At 43.6% G+C, this 23384-nt stretch overlaps 1 protein-coding gene across 1 annotated transcript in view; it reads right to left on the reverse strand.

Moving 5' to 3' along the window:
- Nucleotides 1-23384, reverse strand: part of RELN (reelin) — a 581586-nt gene that overhangs the window by 59831 nt on the left and 498371 nt on the right. Inside the window, exons 42-46 of the mRNA XM_062213575.1 lie at nucleotides 19215-19435; nucleotides 17558-17705; nucleotides 15053-15311; nucleotides 13949-14198; nucleotides 5775-5943 (exon numbers count right to left, since the gene is read on the reverse strand). Coding sequence (XP_062069559.1) covers nucleotides 5775-5943; nucleotides 13949-14198; nucleotides 15053-15311; nucleotides 17558-17705; nucleotides 19215-19435 — 1047 coding nt within the window. The remainder of the gene's footprint in view (nucleotides 1-5774; nucleotides 5944-13948; nucleotides 14199-15052; nucleotides 15312-17557; nucleotides 17706-19214; nucleotides 19436-23384) is intronic.

Genomic DNA, 23384 nt, shown 5'->3' on the forward strand with positions numbered 1-23384 from the left:
GCAACAATTTCCGATGTTCTGACTTTTATTAATTTTGCTGGTAATTATAATCAGTAATGATAACCATAGTGTTCCGAGTAAGTTTACTGAAGGCATAAAATGCATTAGACCATCATTTGAACACAAGGGATGAATTTGCAAAATAAGCTTTCAATGGAGAATGACATATTTAGCTTTTTATAACCATACCAATGATCCACTCAGACCTTTCCATAACAAAATACAACCAAATATCTGACTCTCTGATAAAACTTTGACAACTATGTTGACAACTGATAAAACTTTAAGAGAATCCAGAATTTTTGGTAATAGTTTTATTCTCTGTTGTAGTAGAAACAGAAACAGATTAGTTTTTTCACTGTGCCCAGAAGATATTATATTCAGTAGATGAAAATCAATAGTATGATGGCTTGTACTAGATAAAATTATTTTTGTTGTGTTTTATAGTGCTGAAACACCAGAAAAAATTGGTAAGGCAATAGTAGACATGTTCACAGTATCAAAATGAAGCCGGAAAAGATGGATTGGGAAGAGAAGTGCAGTGCTGCTTCTTTGGGTTGAAAAGTTTTAACAAGATGTCTACTGTGGATGCTTGCATAAAGTCTTGCAAAAGATAGTGTCATGTTGGCAGCACCAGTGGACAAAAATGAAGATTACCAGGGCAAGTTCAAAGACTCTCGCCTTACATAAACTTGTAACTTCCTTGAATATTTGAAGAATCCTGTAAATATTGAGCTTATTTATTTGATTTTCTTAGAATAAATTATCTTCCTTATTTGCCAGTCTAGTACCTAGGAATATCCTAGAAAAGTATTCTGCCTCTCTAAAGTTATTTTCTGCCCCAAGTTATAGCTTTTCTCATGTCAACCCATCCCTCCAGTCCTTCCAGACATTGCCTTTTCTTGGGCTTCCCACCTTTCCTAGGAGCTTCTTGCACACATCGAGTAGCTTCCATGCTGTGGCTAAAACCCACCTTGCTTCCAGAGTGTTGTGGTTAATCTTTAAAGCAGGTGTTATCAGCTAGGTCACTAGGGCCAGTAGAAGGCCATGGATCATCTTCAACCTGTGACTTAAAATAGCCAAGTTACACCTGAGCTCTCCAAGGGCCGCTGCCCTCCTTTCTTTCTTGGTGGATTTTGGTTACCTGCCCTTCCAGTGACTCACTCTAGTTCTCAGGTGACACTTCAAGAACTCCTGCCACTTGAGATAGTGTTATTTTTAGATGTGGTGTTAGTAGAAAGATGAAACAGATTCAGATTAGAGGCTATGAAATCAATTTTGGTACCTTTCTATCTTCCTTTCCAGCCTTTCTCGAGAACCCCTGGAATTTCTCCTTTCCTGTTTCTTCTAGAATCTGTATCTCTTAGGCAAGCAATAAAGACGCAGTAGGTATACTGTGGTTAAGCCCAGGGCCAAACAAGCTGTCTTTCCTTCCAGGAGCTGACACTGTTCCTTGAAGGTCACTGACTGTCTCCTAATTGAAAAATCCAGCAACTTAGTTGTGGTACTTTTTCCTGCACTACTCTCTGTAGCTTATGTTGCTAATGGCCAGTGCTTCTCATGTGGCTCCTGGATACCATGCCTGTATGACTCTGTGTCTCTGACAGGACACCCTCTGTTCCTTTGCTAGCCAGCTGCACTTGTTCTGTTACTAAACTTAGGAGTCCTCTCCTTGCTTTTGAGGTGTTTCCATACAGGGAGCTGATGCAGGCTGATGGCATTGCCTGTCACCTCTACACCCATGCCTTCCGAGTTTATCTGCTTCACCTGGGCTTGGAGCTCTAATTCCCTGTCAAGTGGATGTTTCCATTTGTACTTCCAGCCATTACATTTAATGCAGGATCATTGGACAAAATGTGCCATATTGTCTCCCTCTGGAACCAGCCGTACCTCTCCCCACTTTATCACTCCTATCCTAGTCTTCAAACTTTAGAGTCACGTCATGCTGAGTGCAATGGAGAGGACGCTAGCGGCTGAAATGTTTCCATAAAATCTACCTCGTTGCCCCCATGTTAGCTGTAACTTGGGTCCTTGTTACTACATCTCTAGGTCATTCGCAGAAATATCTTTGTTATTTTCTCTTATTTGAGTCTCTCTGTTTTCCCAATTTGGTTTGTTTCTTGGAGGAACATTCCCAGATCAAAATCCATCATAGTTCATTTCTGAACTCCTTTGCCTTGCTGCAACACTTGCTGTAAGTCAACAACCGTTCCAACCAGATCTTTCTACAGTTTCCGGATGTGAGCCCACTGCTTTAATCGGGAGCTCCTGCACCTCTCCCATGTTAATGTCCATGCGTCCCTCACCTGTGGATATGCTCCCTTGATGTCCAAGGTCCTTCCCATCACCCACACACTTCCTAGCCATCCTTTAAGGGCAGGGCTCAATTCTCTCATAAGATCCTCTCTCATCTGGTATTCAACACCATTTCCCATTTCTCAACTCTGAAAGCAAGGCTAGTATGAAACTAAATCAATACAGCAGGCATTACTTTTGAGTTGTTTCTTTAACATCTCACCAGAACAAAAATGTAAGAGAGTGTACTATGGTGATCACATTCATGCATACTCCCATTAAACTAGCCTGTGACTTAGGAAGATTTCTTAGTCTGAAGTTCAAGTTTCATAATAAACTTGTGCTCTGGTTAGCAAGTGAGATTGTGTGGTGAACTCATAAGAGTACAAATTTTTTACATTTGTATACATCTTTGAAATGTTCCAAATACTTCTGGGAACATTTGTTTGATTTTTAATATGGTAAGAAGGATCTTCATTTTTCAGATGAGAAAAGGAGAGTTTAGAGACATCACATGACTTGCCTCAGTGCTCGACAGGGCTAAAAAAACAGAAGCTTCCACTCTTCCACAAGGCTTTTCATTCATTGTGTGTGTGTGTGTGTGTCAGAGTAAGAGCGAGAGCGTGAGCAGAGGGGAAAGTCTTCTCCCAGGAAGATAAAACTTAACCGACACGCATGGCAAGTATTAAGAGACCATGCAGTCTGTCTACCCCGGTCAGTTATTTCACACAGCGATGACTGGAGCAGAAGGTGATGTGCCTGCTGTCTAGGCTCAGTGTTCCCGTCCCTGTGAGAAGCACCAGTGTCCACTGAGAACCTCAGAAACCAGGCTGTCACATTCCATACTGCCTTTCCCTCAACCTCCCAAGTCCACCTCATCATCGAGTCTCATCCTCTCCAATTTGCTCCCGAGTTAGCGTACAGCTTTCTGAGTACACACCTGATCGTGCAGCCCCATTGCCACGTGAACAGGCTTCTCAGTGTTCCTGCAATAAATGCCCCAACTTAAACACAACCTGCAGAGCTCTTCAGGGCCTGACACCACCTCACACGTCACTCCACTCCTCTCCTCTCCTTCTGGGACTCAGGCATATATCCAGAAACTTACATGCACCTGCTTCCTCTCCCTTTAGTTAACTCCTATTCATCTTTCTTTTCTTACCCAAATTGTCCTCTTCTCAAGAAAGCATTCCTTGGCCTTTTTAACCACATCAAACCACTCAATAATGTATTATTGTTCTCTAGAACTTATCACAGTTGAATTTTATAATTACTCCTGTGACTGATGATGATTTCTGGTTACAGGCCTCTCTTCAACTGAACTCGATGCTCCTTGAGGTAGGGATACATTCACCCCCTACATGGGCCTAGCACATAGCTAACTAAGTAAAACGTATTTGTTTAATGAATGACTGACTGAATGAATAGTGTTGACGGCCGGCCATTTTGGTTTGGTGAGTGGTTTGATACCAATCTGTAGACAACCAATCTCAACTGACCCTCACCACCATGTGCCACCACTAATAGGATCCTAGCCTAAGGGCATATGACACACGAGTAGACAAGGCTGCAATTGTCACACGATTGCAGTCATTCCTAAGACCTGCTCAGCACACACCTTCCTGTTGTCAGCGTCACGTCTGCTGACAGCCAAGAGCCATAAACTGAAATCGTCCACTCCAGCCGGGCAGCTCACATACGGATTGCTTTAGTATGCTTTCAGACGCTGAGGATGCAAGTTTCACGTGGAACAAGGAAATGTCGTATTTGGAAATGCTGTATTTAACAAGTAATGAGATACAAGAGCAGAAACAGTTCAGAGGTGCTAACTCACGTTTGAGACAAAGTGCATTGAGCCTAGCGTGTTGTTCTAACAACCTCCAGGATACAGCAGTGCATGCTAAGAAGTGGGCCTGGCTTGGGCTCCCTCTATGCACGTCTTTGTGAATTACCCATCGGGCCTTGTGACAAGGCAGGGACACCTTTACGACCACTGCACAACATGAGCTTTGAGGTAATATAACACGCACGCTCCATATTTTCAATATGGTTACAGAAAGAAATGGTTGCTCATCAGATTTTTCAAATATCATTTGCAAGGGTCAAAATTCTTGTGGGTCTGTGCATGAGACAATTAAAAGATAGATTAAAAGATGAAGAGTAATTACTCTTCTTGAGTAAAGACCTCAAGGGCATAATGTCTAGCTGCAGTAAATCTTAGAATGCCGCTTATTTGCAAAATGCTACCCTGTAGCTGGGTAATAATTCACAGAATTCATAAAGACTTAAAAGACTGCTGCCTTAATGGAGTGTTTTTTTCTATTTTATTTATTAAGATCGTCTTAATAATTCAAGTGGGGCAATACCTTTAACGAGCAACAAAATCTCACGTATCTCATTTAAACTTGGCAACTCTGCTGACAGTTAATATAGTCTAGTACCTCTGAGCCAGCAATTGTAAAGCAGCCCCTAGGCTGTTAGTAACCGAAACCACCCCATTTATGATAATCTCAAGAAAAGTTATGCCCTCCATTGAATGGTTAACTTTTGTGGTCATTTGCAAGGAAGATTTATTCATTCTTCTTTGGTGGGGAGGTGACAGAACAATAATGAGCCCAAACTCTCACTCCTGTTCCCCAAACTGTGTGGGTAGCTTTACTTGTTTCTTTAGCAGTAGCGACCGATCATCATTTTTCTTGCGAGGAACAGGAGTTTCTATCAAGATCTGAAAGCCGCCCTACGATCAGCACCTCTGTCGCTAGTGAGAGAGTCATCTAACACCATTCTGCTGGGCAGAGCTAATTCTCTACTTGTTGAGATGCACAGATAATTCAGAGGTAACATCTTTATCAGAATGTGCCAGGAGACTTGATGAAGCATAGCGTTTCCCACAGACCCAGCGACGGAAGCAATTGCTTTTCACATAAGAGAATGCTCCAGGTGATTGTTCTCAAGGTATTTACTGTCCAAAATTGAATTGCAAAAGCACACACTAATTCTGATACACACTTATCTGCTATACCCATTTATATAATTTCACTCACTACTAAATTTACAACGGTCTGACTAGCAGAAAAATAGACTCTTTGTAAATCTACTTTGTAACCCCTGGGTGTTTTTGTAAGTGGTTTGTCCTTGCCATCTCTGCATTAAGTTGGAGAGCCGGGTGCTGCAGCCACTGTTTTCTTGCATAGGACGTGCTTTAAAAATATTAGAGTTACAAAAAAAAAATGTTAGAGTTACAAAAAAAAACATTAGAGTTACAAGACAGAAAAGGGCCTGGATTTTGGGAAAACACAGACAGAATCATGTTACCATAAAAACTGGTTCCCATTTAGTTATTAAGATAATCTATTTCCTACACAGCAGTGCTGGGAGCACTTCAAAATCGCACACTTCTCATTTCAACTTGCTGTGCTAAAACCCAACATGCCAAATTGCATCACGTTGGGGTTCACTCCCGGGAGACGCTTCCATACCTGGTGTAAGGAGGGAGAGGCAGAGTGATTCTGGTCCACTTGTTGAAAGTGTCCGACACCAGGACCCGTTGCAGATGGTAGCGACTGCATTCAACGTTGGTGGGCAGGCAGTCCCTCACCAGTGGGTGCCAGGACAAGCCGAGATCCGTGGAGAACTCCAACTCGATAGCTGGAATAGAAAGCATCAGGCTGGATGTGAACCCTGGTCTGCAGACCCAGGATCACAATTACCTGGCCTGTTTCTCTAGGCTTCAGCAATCACAGGTCGACTTCAGGTTTGCTCTACACTTATGTTTTCCAGTTTTTTTTTTTCCTTCTGTACATTACTGGTTATCAGTGTCACATTTGTTCATTAAAATACCATTTGAAGGGCATCTGATTGAATGAAACATAAAGTACCTTTTCCTGAATTACTCCTTGTAGAGAGAAACTTGCTGAGACTGGCATGTGGCTCAGCAGGTTAAGCAGCCGCCTGCAGTGCTGGCATCCTTTAAAGGCACTGGCAAGAGTCCTGGCTGCTCCACTTCTGACCCAGCTCCTTGCTAATGGCCTGGGAAAGCAGTAGACGATGGCTCAAGTGCTTGGACCCCTGCCACCCATGTGGGAGACCCGAGTGAAGCTCCTGGCTCCCGCCTCGCCCAGCCCCAAGTGTTATACACATTTCGGTAGTGAATCAGCAAATGGATGATCTCTCTATCTCCTGCTCTCTCTGTAATTCTGCCTTTCAAATAAATAGACCTTTATTTAAAAAAAAAAGAAACTTTCTGAACAGTCATGGCAAAATTTTTGCCTCATATACAGCTAGTGTATGAACAACTATATGTAAGTTACATATTCGTAATTTCATAGTGGCAGAATATATTACATAAACATTACATGTTATATAATTTAATACGTAACAATATTAATAAGTAATGTATTATGTTAATTTGCTTCATGGTTAACAAAGAACATATTTATTATGTATTTTAATGACCAGTTTTTAAATATTTAAGAAATTGAGTAGTCTTCTCAAAAGTTGACGATTCTGCAGGTATTCTGATCAGCTGATGCCAATTTCGCTCCTGGCATAGGTGAAACTTCGAAATGACGAACTCTCCCTTACGTCTTGCTCTGCTGTATAACGAAATCCCTAAGTCCCGGGAAACCAGAGAGGGAAGTAGCTGGAGGTCACGGACCTCGTGCCAGTGCCAGGCAGTCAGGTTGGGGGTTTGGGGAAGGATGTTTCTCTCTTTGGCTCTTTCTGAAACAGTCCACCTACACCCACAGTCTTACATCTCTCTCTCCCTACTCACTTCTTAATGCCTTATAAGCTGGCACAGCCCCCACCTCCTGTTGGGAATTGCTTTCCCTAAGGCTCTGCTTCTCGGTCTTGGCTGCATTGGAATCACCTGGGTATCTGGAAATTCCCACTGCCTGGAGCCTGCTGCTGCCCTGGCCACGGGGTCAGGAGCGGTAATGCTCCCAGGGGATTCTCCTGTGCAGCCTGCTGAGACCACGTGGGCTCCAAGGCTGCCAGGCGAACACACCGGCCAGGCTCAGTCTTCACTGCTCCCGTCCTCCCTACAGCACTGGACGCTATCGGTTGTTCCCTGGCCCTTGGACCATTCTTTCATTCCAGGGGACATTATTCTGAGCCTCCTGACTTAGGTCTACTCCGCCTCCTTTGCTGACTAGCTATGGGCATTCTTCCAGGCCCCATTTCTGGCTGCCTTCTGTACAAGTATACTTGCAGAAAGCTTCAACTATTACCACTGCGCCCAACTAAAAAAAATGTTTTTTTAAAAACTATTTTTCGAAGATGGCGGAATAGGCAGGGAGCACACTTAGTCCGGGGGGAGAGAAAGTTTAATATAAGTGGAGATACTGCAGGGTCAAGGAAGAGTAGGGGAAGAAACAGCAGAGGAAACTCTTCTGGAACTAGTGATTCACAGTGGACCTGCGTGGAGAGCGTGGGAGCCCAAGTTCGGGACACCAGCGGCAGACTCAACGCACCAGCGCTGGAACGCGAGGTGAGCCGAACCTCCATAGCCCGAGATACCAGCAGGCAAGCGGAAAGAGGAGGCTAGAGGGAACGAGGCTTGAAACTCCGTGGGGAAAAGTTCACCAGGCTAACTAGAAGAGAGAGAAAAAAAATAAAAAAAGTGACTGATACGGACACAAGTTTCTCTCTCTCCGCTCACCTCTCAAAGGCGAGCAAGACAGAGCAGGCGCCATTTTGGACATACGTCATAAGCAGGGCGACCTCAGGTCTGCACCAGCCCTGAGCCTAGCAGAAAAACCTGACTCTGGGGGGAGGGGTGAAATAACAGGAGATTAGCATCTAACTTGGCAACCCAGTGGGAGATTGCAGGAGAATTGGAGCCCACACTGAGGGCAGCAGAGATTCCCTGTGTGGTCCTTGGGAAAGAGCTTCCAATCTCTGGCTCCTGTGGGTATATCATTTGCCTGCTAACTACCTCCAAGTACGTTCAGCTGTGCGGAATTACTTCCCTTTTAAATCAAAAAAAGAAAGAGAGATTTACCACACCTAACCTGGGAGTGTCATCCTTGACACACCCTCAACCCTGAGGAACCAAACACAGCTCTCAGTGCACACTCATCTCAAGCCTCTAAGGCTCCACTGAAAGCAGACAGTCCACTTAATATAGAGCCATAGTGTAACAAGAAAAAACACCACAGTGAAGAAACCAAATATCTCCAACATGCCAAACAACAAACGCAAAAACCAAGCTAACAAGAACAAGGAAGACACTATGACGCCCCCAAATGAAAAAGACACCCCAATTCAAGACTATGAAGATGATGAGATCGAAGAAATGCAAGAAGCAGATCTCAAAAAATTGATAAGAACATTAAGAAGTTCTCAAAAACAAATTCTTGAACTACAGAAATCCTTCATGGACAAGATAGAAAATCTCTCTCGTGAAAGTGAAATATTAAGGAGGAATCAAAATGAAATGAAACAACTAGTGGAACAAGAAACTCTGATAGTGACTAGAAATCATAATGAAATGAAGAGTTCAATAGATCAAATGACAAACACATTAGAGAGCCTTAAAAACAGAATGGGCGAAGCAGAAGAGAGAATATCAGAATTAGAAGACAAAGAACAGGAAAGGAAACAGGCAAACCAAAGAAAAGAAGAAGAAATTAGAAATCTAAAAAATATTGTCGGGAATCTACAGGATACTATTAAAAAACCCAACATTCGGGTTCTAGGAGTTCCTGAAGGCATGGAGAGGGAGAAAGGATTAGAAGGCATTTTCAGTGAGATACTAGCAGAAAATTTCCCAGGTTTGGAGAAGGACAGAGGCATCTTAGTACAGGAAGCTTATAGAACCCCTAATAAACATGACCAAAAGAGATCCTCACCACGACATGTTGTAATCAAACTCACCACAGTGAAACAGAAAGAAAAGATCCTAAAAGGTGCAAGAGAGAAACGTCAGATCACTCTTAGAGGATCTCCAATTAGACTCACAGCAGACTTCTCATCAGAAACCCTACAAGCTAGAAGGGAATGGCGAGACATAGCCCAGGTACTAAGAGAGAAAAACTGCCAGCCCAGAATACTATATCCTGCAAAGCTCTCATTTGTGAATGAAGGTGAAATTAAGACTTTTCATAGCAAACAGAAACTGAAAGAATTTGTTGCCACTCATCCTGCCCTGCAAAAGATGCTTAAAGATGTGTTACACACAGAAACACAGAAACATGGTCACCAATATGAAAGAAGGTAAAGGAAGGAAACCTCACAGCAAAAGATCACAGGAAGCTCAATTTCTCTTTGACATAGAATTAAACTCTGATGCTCTGTTAAAGCAATGTGTTAAAGTAATCTATTATGTTCTCTTGATGTCTGTTAAATTCTAATTGTTCAAAAACAGCTGAATTTTTATTAAGAGCTATGGGTTATTTAAATATGTGCTTTTTTCAAAAATTTGAATAATCACCTTGTAACAATGATCAAATTTGGTCTATGTTATGTCATGATTTTAAGAAATCTTATTTCAACCAGATATTTTGGAGACATGATAGTTATCTTAATGAGAAAGCCCCAGAGGCTTAAAGGGTTAAATACTTGTAAAATCCTACAGGTGCTTTCAAAAATACTGTGAAGTAAGCAAGTGCCTCTTGTTGGTTGATGAGTTTATAATTTTAAATTGTCAGCAAGCGATCTAGGACTTGCTCCCTCATTTCTCTATTTTAAGCCCAACTTGTTCTTTCATTTCTCTATTCTCTTCAAGGTAGGAAACTAACTCTATTATGAAGGAATCTGTAGGATGCACAATTTAATCTTTAGACCTTATAAAAGAGATGGCTAACATTTTTCTGCAATAGCATAGCCAAAATAAGAACTCAAATAATAATCTCATAGCTAGATTCACTTCGCCATCAGCGAAGTATACAGTAAGTAGAAAAAACCTCCCTTTCAGACCAAAGGGACAGAAAGTTTTAAAGTGAGAATATAATTTTCCTCATGGGCATTGTCTACCTTAGAAAAACTACTACAGAACATACCTGTGACTATAGACTTGTAGTTCAGGCCACCGAAGATTAGAGATGGGACACGGGCACTCCCTTGACTTGCATCCTCTGGTCTGCTTTAACACAAACCAGGAGGAAAAGAAAGCTCGGCATCAGAAGCAATGGGTGGCAGGCCTATTAATGGCTGATCTGTACAGTGATTTGCCCTCAAGGAGACCCAACAGGCCAGTCCACTGCAGTGGCTTTCAATGTGGTAAGCCTGGGCTTCAGCAGAAGTCAGCTTGTGAAGAGCCCTGGCAGCTCTGCCAAGAGTTGGATCACTGGAAATGGACCTGCCCTGGAGTCGAAGGATGCCCAGGTCAGAGCCACAGATCTTATTGGCTCTAAGCTGAAAAGCCCTTCACTCAGCCCAACTTCCAAAGTGACCACTGCAGCTGAGGGGATGGTCAAGTAGGGTCAGCAACATTGCAGGCAGAACTGTAAATTTCTTGTTAGAGATGCCACCTGCCTTTACCTGGCCAGCTCTCCTCCCAGGCCAGCCAAGTAATGAAAGTCAACAGAGTGCCTTCCCCTAGGAGGTTCACACCTCCCTTAGGATATACCCCATGTGAAGAGATAGATAGGTCTGGGCCTCTGAATTTACAAGGCCTAAAGCCCACCAGATTATTATCAAGCCCCTTCTATCAGGTTCTATTTGCCTCTCAATCAGAAAACTTAATTGTAGTTTAGACAGCACCTTTCTTAGCTCCTCTAATAATGACTCTGTCCTTTGTTCTAGGCCCTGTCTAGTGCACTTGGGCCTCATTCCTTTGTAATCATAACCTCTACTCTACCACCAATGGCTCTACTCCCAACCTGTGTGTACTGATGGTCCTCTTCCACACTTAATGCTGTATAATTGTTCAAACCTGGTAAATGCCACTCTTAGGATCATTGGTTACTATCCTCACTCTGTCTTTTATGACCTGGTCTAAATATGATCAGAGTCGGAAAACTTGGAAGGCTTCCATAGCCTTGGCAACTCATGACGACAGCCTAGGATGGTTACTGGCGCCATAAACTAGAGTGTCAATTTGTTGGGTCAACAACAGGAGCCACTGTGCACTTGCTCCTCATGTGGGATCTCTGTCCTTAATGTGCTGTACATTGTGATTTAATGCTATAACTAGTACTCAAACAGTATGTTTCACTTTGTATTTCTATGTGGGTGCAAACTGTTGAAATCTTTATACTAAATTGATCTTCTGTATATAAAGAGAATTGAAAATGAATCTTGATGCAAATGGAAGGGGAGAGGGAGCGGGAGAGGGGAGGGTTGCGGGTGGGAGGGAAGTTATGGGGGGGTGGAAGCCATTGTAATCCATAAGCTGTACACTGGAAATTTATATTCATTAAACAAAAGTTAAAAAAAAAAAACTATTTTTCAATTTATTTGGAAGGCAAGGAGACTGAGAGAGAGAGAGAGATGGGTATGATATACCTAGAGAGAGATCTTCCATCTGCTAGTTCACTCCCTAAATGCCTATAACACCAAGGCTTGGTCAGGCTGAAAGTAGGAGCCAGGAACTCATTCTAGGTCTCCCATGTCGGTGGCAGGGGTCCAAAGTCTTGAGCCATCAGCTGCTGCCTCCCAGGGTATGCATTAGCAGGAGGCTGGAATCAGGATCAGAGGGGGACTTGAACCCAGTCACTCTGATGTGGGTCATGGGTGTCCTGAGTAGTGTCTTAACTGCTGGGCCATATGCCTGCCCCCAAATCTCCCAACTTCATGCCTCAAAATTGATTTGATTTGTGTTCAACAAGTCCACTTAGAACACCTTCCAACTCAACTAAGAAAATCTCATCATTTCCATCACAAACAAGCATCTCTTTTTAACTATTGTGTTTTGGAGAGAGAGAGAGCGAGAGAGAGAGAGCGCACGAGCGAGCTTCCATCCACTGGTTTACTTCTCAAATGGCTGCAACAGCCAGGGCGGGTCCCGGGAAGAGCCTGGAACTCCATTCAGGTCTCCCATGTGCATACAGTGGTCTAAGTACTTGGACCATCTTCCTCTGCTTCCCCAGGTGCATTAGCAGGGAGCCATCTCAGGAGTGGGGCGGCTGGGACTTGAACCGGCACCCATATGGGATACTGGCATCACAGGCAGTGGCTTAACTTACTGCACTACATTGCCGGCCCCCAGTGCTAACACTTTTTACCAGTTTTATGGGCTGGAACTTCTGAAGTTGTTTTAGCAAATTTTACTCTTTTCCCTTTAATCCTTGTGTCCAACCCGTTGGCTGGTCCTGACATCTGCTGCTTCGGGATTCTTCGTGCTGCCTTCTGTGGATTTTATCCATTCCACTCCTCGTCATGCCACACAGTGCAGAGAGGATCTCCTGACTCAGGAGAACCTGACCTAGGCTCTTCTCTGCCTCCCTTGGCAGCTCCTGAGCTAACCTCCTCCAAAGACACCCCGGGTCCCCCTCTGCATTGCACTCTCTTATTCACGACCAAGTTCCTGTGCCTGTCTCTGAAGACCCTTCAAAACCTGGCCAACTGTCAATCAACTGTCTGTCTCACCAGTGAGTTCTTAGGATTTTCCCACCAGTACCACTCCAAAGAGCACTTAATTTGGTCATTCACTAGACACTAGCTTCTTGGGATCTCCCCTGCACTCAACTCTCTCTATGGAAAAGAGTGAGAATCGTCTACTTTTCTGTCTTCTCTTTCCTAAGTTTCTCTCCATCAAGTACTCTAATGTCCACTGATCAGTTGTTTCTGAAGTAGAAAGAATCCTTCCAGAATTCCTCCTAAGACATGCCCATTAAGTCCAAATTAGCGAAAATATGAAAACAAGATCTGCATTCTAAAGGACCTTATAAGTAACCAAATTCCTCGTTTTGCAGTCCCTCTAGGGTCTAACATTGAACAAGGCCTTGCTAAATGTTCTAGAATGGATTTCTTGGAAAAGGAGTGACACGGATGGGGAAAGACCAGGAGACCCCAAGAGTCGTGACCAGTTGGTAAATTCAAGTGTAGGGTCTAAATGTTCAGTGGTGTCAGTTTTTATTTACCCTCAGCTGTGTGTGTAAGCGTGTGGTTTATGTGAGTGTGTGCGCATACACATACTCAGCAAAGAGGAGGTGAATCTGTCCCAGTGAGCGTGGCCCAGAGTGTGCTGTGGCCCATGATGGAAGAAAGTAGAAAGTTAAATAGGGACAATTACATGACTCCCAGGGATAGGGAGAGGAGGAAATCACTAGACTAACCTAAAGCCCTGGGAATTCAAGTCCTAGAACACCCAAGGAAATACAGAAACGACACTGCTTATTTTTGGCGTTCTCTATAGGATGAAAGTCCTTGGGTGCAAGAATACCACTCAAGTGTCCTCTTTAGTCCTGCATGTCCTGTACTAAAACAATCTGGATGTACAAATTATTATTATTTATCATATCATATACCTTATAAAAGACGTCCTCATGTGTATGTGAGTTAGAAATGCGTTCACATTCTGATGTTTCTGAAAATAAACTCTAAAACTCATCTGGCGCATTATCTTCAAGCATACGGCATGGTTTGGCCAAAATGGACTTTAATGTGAGGTATGGATTTATCAGAGGTGCAGAGCGGTCCCGCGATGGGGCGGGCATGGACGTCAGTGCACACGCCCGCCCCCTCTGTCTGGAAGTGCGATTCTTACCGTAGCAAGAGTCCGTGACTGAGCAGGAGGCGGCAAAATCTATCTGTAGGAAAGAATCCTCATTCACGGCGATGTCCGTGGTGACCACGTAACGGGTGCTGGCCTTTTCGATGAAGACCAGGGCGTCACCGGTGGAGCCACACACGGGCATCTTGGTGCCCCCAGGGTGAAGCAGCCATTTCCTGCTATCCAGACTTGTGAAATCATCTTCCAAGACTGTATTACCGGAAATATTCCCCCCAATCAGAATCTGCAACAGACAGCACAAAAACAAAGACAAAAGCCCACATTTTAATCTGGCTTTAAGATATGGGGCAATGCCAGCCGTTTGGGTTGATGTGTTTTTATCTGTCCGCCTGCCTAGCATGGGCACTGCACAGAGGCCTCACGGAGGGGGCTCCTGTGTATGGGGTCCCTTTGCCCATCTGGCAAGAAGCTGCAGAAAACAAATCCAAGGGCTGGCAAAGCCCTTCATAGGCGGCACGGGCCCAACTGTGCCTTTGGAGACGACCCGTACCCAGGCTGGGAAAGCAAAACTGTGGCTTCCATGTGATCATGTTCCATGGAACATTTCTACCAAAGGACAGCTGTACCCTCGTGCACTTCTGTTATGATTTTGTACGGACTACGCATTTATTCACAGGCTTTTTGAATTCTATTAGAGGCACATTTTATTCTGGATGGAGATCCTTGGAACCCTCCATACGGGTGCCGGCGGGGTTTATTTGTCGTTTTCCTCAAATGTTAGGAGACTTCGGGAGCTGCTGCATGTGGCCCAGTGCCCATTTGCACACTGTCCTTTTCAGGGAGTTACAACCTGGTGCCATGCTTTATAAAGTCCCTCCGCCCGTCTACCAGGATCCTCCCCACACAGGACCTAGGCTTCTGTTGTGTCATTGATTTTTTTTTTTCTTTTTTTACAGACTCTGGCAACGGAAAGACTGGAGAAACTAAATGTCCTATCTAATCTAGCTGTGTGCCCTCGGGCAAGCCTCTTGGGTGCCCATCCTGGGCTTCCTCTAGTGAGCCCCAGGGGCTGGGGCTACCACATGCTTTCTCAGCGCAGAGACAAAAATCACGACAGTCGATGGTGGAGGGACTGACCTGGTCGATGACCCAGGGGCTGTAGAAGTGGCCATGTTCAGACGGCTGCCACCAGCGCAGGCGGGTAGAGGCGGAGCGGGCTTTCAGGGGCATCTCCAGGGCGATGTACCTGCCCACGTTGCTGGCGTTGCTGAACAGGAACTCCTGTAGCAGGCTCCAGGAGAGGCCGCCGTTGCGCGAGTACTGCAGAAGCACGGGCTGGCTCCTGGGGTCTGGCACGCCTTTGCCACAGCCCAGTCTCATGAAGAACTGCACAAACCTGACAGCAGGAAACTGCCACTGTAGCCTTTTGCTTCAGCGACAACCCACATTGTCAGCTAAAGACAAGAGCCCCGCGCATTCCAGGGCAACGAGTGGTTTTAATGACGGGGATGAGTCAATGAATGAACACTTGGAAGTCTCATTTTCCTTTTTTTTTTTTTTTTTTTAATGTGAAAAGGCACTAACTAAATGTGAAGTCTGAAAACAGGCAGCTCGGTGCCCATGTTTGTACCTGGCATCTCTTCCCAGAGAAAGGAAAAGAGCCTTCCCCGCACCCTTAGGCTGTTCTGTGAGCAGATGGGAGGAAGCCCATGGCTGTGTGAGTACTGGGAGTGTGCGCTGTCATCCACTTAAGATGAATCTGGATCTGAGCCCTTAGTATTTGAAATCAGAAGAACCTGAGTAGTATAGAGCAGGCCAGCATCGGTTGGCCAAGCTAGCCAGTCCCAGGGTTGACCAGTAGTTTTCAGCTCTCATATGTGGGTTTTGGGGAGACATATTTACATTCACCAGTTGTAGTGTCTCTCTGTGAAAGTGCTGGGGGGCATGAGTGTGGGTGGGTAGTGGTGGAGGTCGGTGCCAGCCTCTGACTGTTGCTGGGTTTGGGGATGGATGATCCTGGCCCCTGCAGGCTGTGGCGGTCAGCCAGGGGCAGCTTTTCCAGCTGGCAGAGAGGTGGACGCAGTGAGTAGCAAGCAGCTGGGGTGCCAGTGAGAACCAGTGCTTGCATGTTAGCTTTGGCAGGCAAGCTGCTGGTGCCTGGGCTGGCCACTACGCTAGCTGGTAATGCATGGTAAATTTCACGAGTCACCCAACACACGAACCCAGCGATGTACGCGTGCATGCCAACCACGAGGAAATATATGGGGATTTTTAATGAATATAGTGTCAGCACACTATATATGAAACCATTCATTCCTCGTGAGCTCCCCTCTCCCCACTGCAACACACCCCATTCATTTATCTCATGACCCTGAAGAAATCGAGATTTGACAGGAAGCATTTTCAGGTCAATATATGCAAATCCTACACAGCAGGCTACAGTGATGAGCTAAATAATGGGGCTTTTAACATTGGATTAATGCAAACATACACGGCTAGTGTCTGGTGATATTTACGTTAATGGGACGACTGTTCAAGAGAAAAACTTTCAGCATGTTGTCTTCTTCTACTGGGGAAATATTTATAGTAATAGTGAATAATAAGCCATGTCAGAATTTCTTATGTGGGACAAACCTAATAATGTCTACATTGGGGGGACTCGGCAGCTAATGCAAATCTGAAATAAAGAACATCAAATTGAATTATATGCATCAAAATGGTGTAAGTAAAATCTTACTTCCTATTAACTGTGATATTATTATCTCACAGCACTTCATTGCTATCTATGAACCATGATCAATATAAGCAATAAAATAAGCAATAAAATATAAGTAATAAAAAGTATAGCAATAAAATAAGGATTTGGTAGGAGGAGAGGAGATGTATGTTCAACTCTATCTTAAGATACTCTGAAAACAAAGACATGATTTCTTTGTTCCCTTGCAAAAATAGGTCAGGGTCCCATTTTACACATGATAAACTGTGTTTTTCATGTTTCTTGTTAAATTTTTGGCTCATCAAATGATCAAGGCATACACATCCTGACAGCACATAATCCGCTGAGCCAGTTTAAAACATTTGTTTCGGAGGGATTGTGCTTGATTTAGAAAATGACTTTCTAGGATGTGTGAGTCAACCACGAGAGTGTTACTTAGAAAGTCTAGAGCCTCACTTCAAATGTTCTTCACTAACATTGCTAATGAAGATAAAATTATTTGTCAATCATTTGAGGAGGCACTGTATTTGAACTAAGCATTCTACTAAGCATAGTGCAATGACTATAAATCATTTTTACAAAGTGCAAGGCCTATTGAAAAATGTGGTGCAGAAGTTTGATAAAGGAGATGCAATATCATTTTCTTGGCATTAAGATAAGTTAAACATTGCTTTTTCCCAGGGTTATAAAATGCCAGATACTAACTTGTCTGTTCAGCTATGTTTCACGGTAGATGTGGTTATTGAGCGAATCTCTCCATTTGCGAGTGGAAATTACGTAAACTGTGTGTTCACGGAGGCTCTGGGCAGCAAGAAGTACAGCACATCTGAAGCGAGACCTCATCCTGAGAGCGCCCTGCCTCTCTGATTTATGTCGTACCACGTGCGTTCCGATGCGGCTTCTCAACATCATTTAAGAACGATTACCTGGCATGTGACAGATCCAGGTCCCGGGTCATCAACATGCGCAGGCCGTCTTCGTTGAAAAAGAGGTTGTTTCCACTGGAGAGGATCCCACACTTCCGGGACGGCTTTCCACCGCTCAGTAACAGGAACCTATCAGACTCCAGCTGACCTGAAGAAAGTGGAAAACGGCGTTGACCTACGACCCCAAGTGGAGTTGCATATTTTTAAATGGAACCCGAGAAAGGCATTATGCAATTTTTACACACATCATTAAATATTAAAATATTTCATTTTTAAAAAATATTAAAGCCACATATTTTGGGAGAAGAGGCCTCGTCGGCACTTGAGCTTGTTGGAATGGGTTCTCCTTGGCTGTATGATTTAAGGATCTACACAACAGGAGGAAGAAGTCTTTCCTTGAGTACCTAAGGTCTAGCTAGTTGGTCCCTCCTTTCTCCTCTTCCACACTGAAAATGTAGACCCTGGTCAAAGAGTGCTGCTGGTATCAAGAGTCCAGGAGCGTGTGTGACTTCCCAGCCTCTCCCCAGGGTCCCTCTTCCTTTCCAACATGAGGATAGTAATAGGCAGGTATAGTACAGTATATTTGGGAATACAATTTTAGCAGGAGAAATCTCTGTGTAATTGAATATTTCCTATTAAGCAATGTTTTCAAAACAAGTATCAATCTGTTCAGATACTCAGATTTGGTTTATACATTAGGTAAGATACACAACATAAAATTTACCATCTTACCCATTTTAAAGCTAACAATTCAGTGGTGTGTACTACACTAATAGTGTTGTGCAGCCAGAACTTTCCAGAACTTTCTTTTTGGTCATCCCCAAGCATACTCCTTAAGCAGTCATTCCCCATAGCGCCCCCGCCCCAAACTCTGGCAATTACTAATCTGCTTCCTATCTCTCTCTCTCTCTCTGAATTTGCCTACCTTAGATATCTCATATAAATGGGATCACATGATATGTAACTTGACATGCCTGGCTTCTCTCACTGGATATAATGTCAAGGTTCATCCATGTCATAGCATGTATCTGTATTTCACTCCTTGTTACACTGAGTAGTGCTCCATTGTACAGTTATACTTAGACTCAGTTTTAAAATGTACAGTGAAACTATGAATACAATAATTGTTTAGAAAATTTGTGAAAAAGGAGAAATCTTTTAATCCCACTCTCCTAATACAGCTATTATAGATAAGATTTTTTTTCTTATGAGGATGTTTTTCCATAGCTTGATCAGAGTGCATAGTAATTTAAGTGCTTTTTTTCTAATTGTTTCATCACATGCTTTTTTCTATTCTGTTAACATTACCTTTGCACATAGTGAGGCTGTATTCTCGGTGGAGGACTAACATACAGGAAGTGACAAAACAGTGTTCAATGAATTGGCAGAAAAGCAATGACAGGAACTTAGATTTCTTTAAACTTGTTTTCTCCCTCCAAGAATATAAAACCCTCTACAGATATTTTCTAAAATTATCATTAATCAGATATTAAATGTGGTAGGGAAAGTGGTGAAAACAGTCTTAGAGTTGAAGATCTTGTTTTATCTTACTGACGGCTATTTTCAAAATGGAATGCCATAAAATTCAGAATTAAATTAACTCTGGGATGTTCACACTTGCAATGGTAAACTACATAGAAATTCCAAGAAAAATTACCTTCAAAATCATCCTTGAGAAAATCAGGATTTTTGGTGCTTATCTTGCAGGTTGGACCGGAGTAGCCGGGATCACAAATACACTTGGTTCCATTGATACAGCTCCCGTGGCCATTACACATTTCTTCACATTGGGGGCCAATGTAGACATTATCAATGGCCCACGTCACTGGCTGAGAGCCAGCAGGATAAAATCCCTGGTACCATCTGAAGCGCACAGATCTGGAAAAGAGGTGCGAGTCAACGGAACAATGTACCTTCAGAGTAAATGTACAGGATCAACGAACACTGGGTACTTACAGCCTGTGCATCATACTCAAGAAGCAGAAGACACGATTTTCCATTTCAGTACTAAACTCCATTCCTCAAAAGCGAGAATTCTCCCAGTGTAATTCCTGCTTCCTGTAAGAACATCCTGATCCCATAACTATGTCAAAATTCCACCTTTTTCAGTACTGACTTCCTTGGTGAAGATTCCTCTATTCCCAGTTATCCATGCTCTGTATAACTAGTCCTATCTTTTTATTCATTGAGGTAAAATTCATGTCACACAAAATTAACCAGCAACCATTTATGGGTTCCATTCAGTGGCATTTAGCAAATGGACAACTGTCACCTCTTTCTAGTTCTGAAACATTTTCACTGCCCCAAAAGGAAGCCTTTTACCCACTGAGCAGTCTCTGCCCATTTCCCCGGCAACCAACAATCTGCTTTGCTATTCTGGGTATTTCAAATCAATGGAACCATACAATATGTACCCTTTTGTGCTCGGCTTTATTCACTTTGCATGATACTCCCAAGGGACACTCACGCTGTAGCAAGTATCAGAATTTCATTCCTTTCTTTTCACCGAGTAACATTCCACTGTCTGAAAACGCCAGCTTCATTCATCTGCTCACCAGCTGATGGATCTTTGGTGGTTTCCTCCTTTTGGCTCTTGTGAATATAGCTGCCCTGAACATTCGGGTCCAGGATTTGCTTGAATGCCTGTCTTCATTTTTTTTTTTTTTTTTTTTGGGTAGAATGATAGAGAAATTGCTGGATCTCATAGTAAATGCTTAATCTTTGAATTTCTTCCTCTTTCTCCCATAACGTTGATAGTATTTCCATTATTACTGTTAAACACAATTGGCATTATTTTAAAGTGTGCCTAGTTTCTCTATTGGCTGGGAGCTTGTAGAGGCCAGTTCCATGTCTCCTTCCTTTTTGTGCCTTTTCATGGTACCCAGTGAAGTGTTTCACACACAGTAAGTGAGCAGCCAACGTCTGCTGCGTGTGATTTGTTGCAAAAGGTTTTATGACTCATACAAACTTTTTTTTTAGAATTTTGTTCTATTAGAAACAGAGAGCCTGCAAAGATTATTTTTAAGAGCAAAAGTGACAAAATGAGATTGATTTTTAAGTTAGATGTCTCATAATTATTATTTCTTAACTTCTTTTTATATGAAAGTCTACTTTCCTTTTGATTTCTTTGTTTTTTAAAGATTTATTTTATTTATTTGAAAGACAGAGTTACAGAGAGAGGTAGAAAGAGAGAGAGAGAGAGAGAGAGAGAGAGAGAGGTCTTCCATCCACTGGTTCACTCCCCAGATGGCCGGAGCTGGGCTGATCCGAAGCCAGGAGCCAGGAGCTTCTTCTGGGTCTCCCATGTGGGTGCAGGGGCCCAAGCACTTGGGCCATCTTCTACTGCTTTCCCAGCCCACAGCAGAGAGCTGGATTGGAAGAGCAGCAACCGGGACTAGAACCCAGTGCCTATATGGGATGCCGACGCTTCAGGCCAGGGCTTTAACCCACTGTGCCACAGCACGGGCCCCTCCTTTTGATTTCTAAATGAATTGTTCTATCACATTATTGATGACACGTTAGCACCTTGGAAACAATCCATATACTAAGGTAGCAGTCCAGAAAGAGTTTAATGTGTTTGATCACGTGTCAGACTCAGCTCAAAGAAGATGGACTCATTTTTCAGGGAGCAGGACATCGAGATGCACAGGCCCTTATTTCTGTGTCCGGTGAATCTTTCCATTTTCCAATCCCAGCAGCTAAATTCTGAATGGGTTTTTATTTGAGAAACTGAAATGACAAGTCAGACGCTAGGGTTGGGACGGGGTAGTGGGAGGGTTACTTGTGCTTTGGTTCTGAAGTTTAGTAGATCATGGGGTCAGCTTCCCATGTACAATTTGAACTCTAATTTCCTTGTGAATACCAAGACTCCAACTACATGAAACCGCCCCGAAAATGCCAGTTCATAATTAAATTTTATTTTCCAATACTTGTCAGAATTTAGCTTCGGCAAGAAGCACTTCTTACCTTTTGAACTTTGAGACTGCTGAGCTGAGGGAGATGGCTGGAGTTTGCCTTTGAACAAAAGCCTACATGGGTTTTTTTGAACTTCTTCTTTATTCAAATGTTCTGAATACAAATGAGCCACCTTGGTTGGATATTTATTATGGTTCACCTGCCTTGACACAGAAACTGCGAGCACTATGACAAATGGGCTGAAGGGTCCAGTTTTGCTGTGGCTCCCCTCTGCTGACATCCTGGTTTGACAATCTCTCACTGCCACCCTGCTCAGCGAATGTTAGCATCTGTTCTCCCAGGCCAGCGGTATTCAAAAGGATCTGTTTTTATAACATAAACTTAAAATTTCAAGCACACAACGCTGCTTTCAATAAACAGGGGTCTTGGTGGACTCATTATGAAACTGCAGAAAGCAAAAACAATTAGGAAGTTTTAAGGACAAAAAGACTCTAGACTAAACAGGACACGGAGGTGACGTGAATAAAATTAGATGGAAGCTTCATACTTAGGTTTGGCATGTAAATTGCCCACACGAGGAGGCAAGAGGGGACCATTTGGACACCTGGATGCATTTATGACACTTTTTTGGTATCCAGGGTACAGTCCGTGCATAGAAGAGGGTGATTTAAATATGGATTTTATATATTTCTTCTTAGCTGCTAGCGCTTGTGCCATGATTATGTACCACGTTGAATACGAACCAAGGAATGGTTCACTGAGTTGGAGAAAATTTAACTTTTGCCTTCCAGCAATTCATGCCTGTGTGGGCTTTAAGAAGGGTGCTAATTCTTTTCTTGAAACAAGGACCGGACAGCACCAGGAAGGCAAATTCTTCTCTTTGCAGAAACGCTTGGGGGCAGTTTGAAAGGTGGGCGTATACCATTCTGAGAGTGGGCATGCCTCCTTAACACTTCAACTCTTTTTTTTTTTTTTTTTTCCACAGAACTAAACATGGCATGGAATACAACTAAAACACATGGCAGCCTGGGTTCTGTGCAGGGTTATAGGGCTCTGTTTGATATTTAAGTGGCTTTTTACTAGTGGGTGAGCATGTGGCTGTCTGCATTTCCCTTATTCAATTTCCTACGTTATTTTGATGTGCCCGTGTGGAAGCCCCACGCAGTGCACATCACCAGTGCTGGGGGAGGCGGCCGCTGTGGCACCACAGCACTCTCCTGGCCTGGGCATCTTCCCTCAGCTGCTCTGAGTGATTGGCAGATGCTTGTAACTTTGTTTCATTCTCCTTGAGATCACATCTTTTCCATGTGACAACTTTGTTAAAGCCAAGTCTCTGTTGGCAAAACTGAGAGCATGGCCCAGAGCTCCTCTTTAGGGTGGTTTCTGCACTGAATCTAATTCACAGTTGGGCAACCAGAGGAAATTAAAGACCAATAAAGAGAACACCTGGCACATCTCAGAAGTCCCGTGGTGGAGCTGGTGGCATCCTCTGGCCACAGGTGCTTGTCCTCGTTGGTTCGGGTTGCTGTTACAGCAAACAACATAAACTGGGGAGCCCACAAGCAACAGGAAACCATTTCCTACAGTCCTGGAGGCTGTTCAAGAATGCAGCATTTTCAGAGTCTGGGGAGGGTGTGCTCTGTGGGTCACAAATGAGCCTTCTAGCTGTGTCCACACGTGGTGAGAGAGACAAAGCCAATCTCCGGCACCCTTTTTTTAATGCCTTAATTCCATTCCTGAGGGCTTCAGCTCCCACAGGTCCCACCTCCTGACGCCATCACCTTGGAGGTTACAGACATCAGCTGTGAATTCGACGAGCTGATAGCATGCTGGAGTGGTCAGCCACTCATGCCTTTCTCCACCTCCCACCCCTGCTCTGACCCCACCTACTGGTCTGATATTTGGGCAGCCA

The sequence above is a fragment of the Lepus europaeus genome, chromosome 1 (assembly GCF_033115175.1).
Source record: "Lepus europaeus isolate LE1 chromosome 1, mLepTim1.pri, whole genome shotgun sequence".
Classification (NCBI taxonomy): Eukaryota; Metazoa; Chordata; class Mammalia; order Lagomorpha; family Leporidae; genus Lepus; species Lepus europaeus.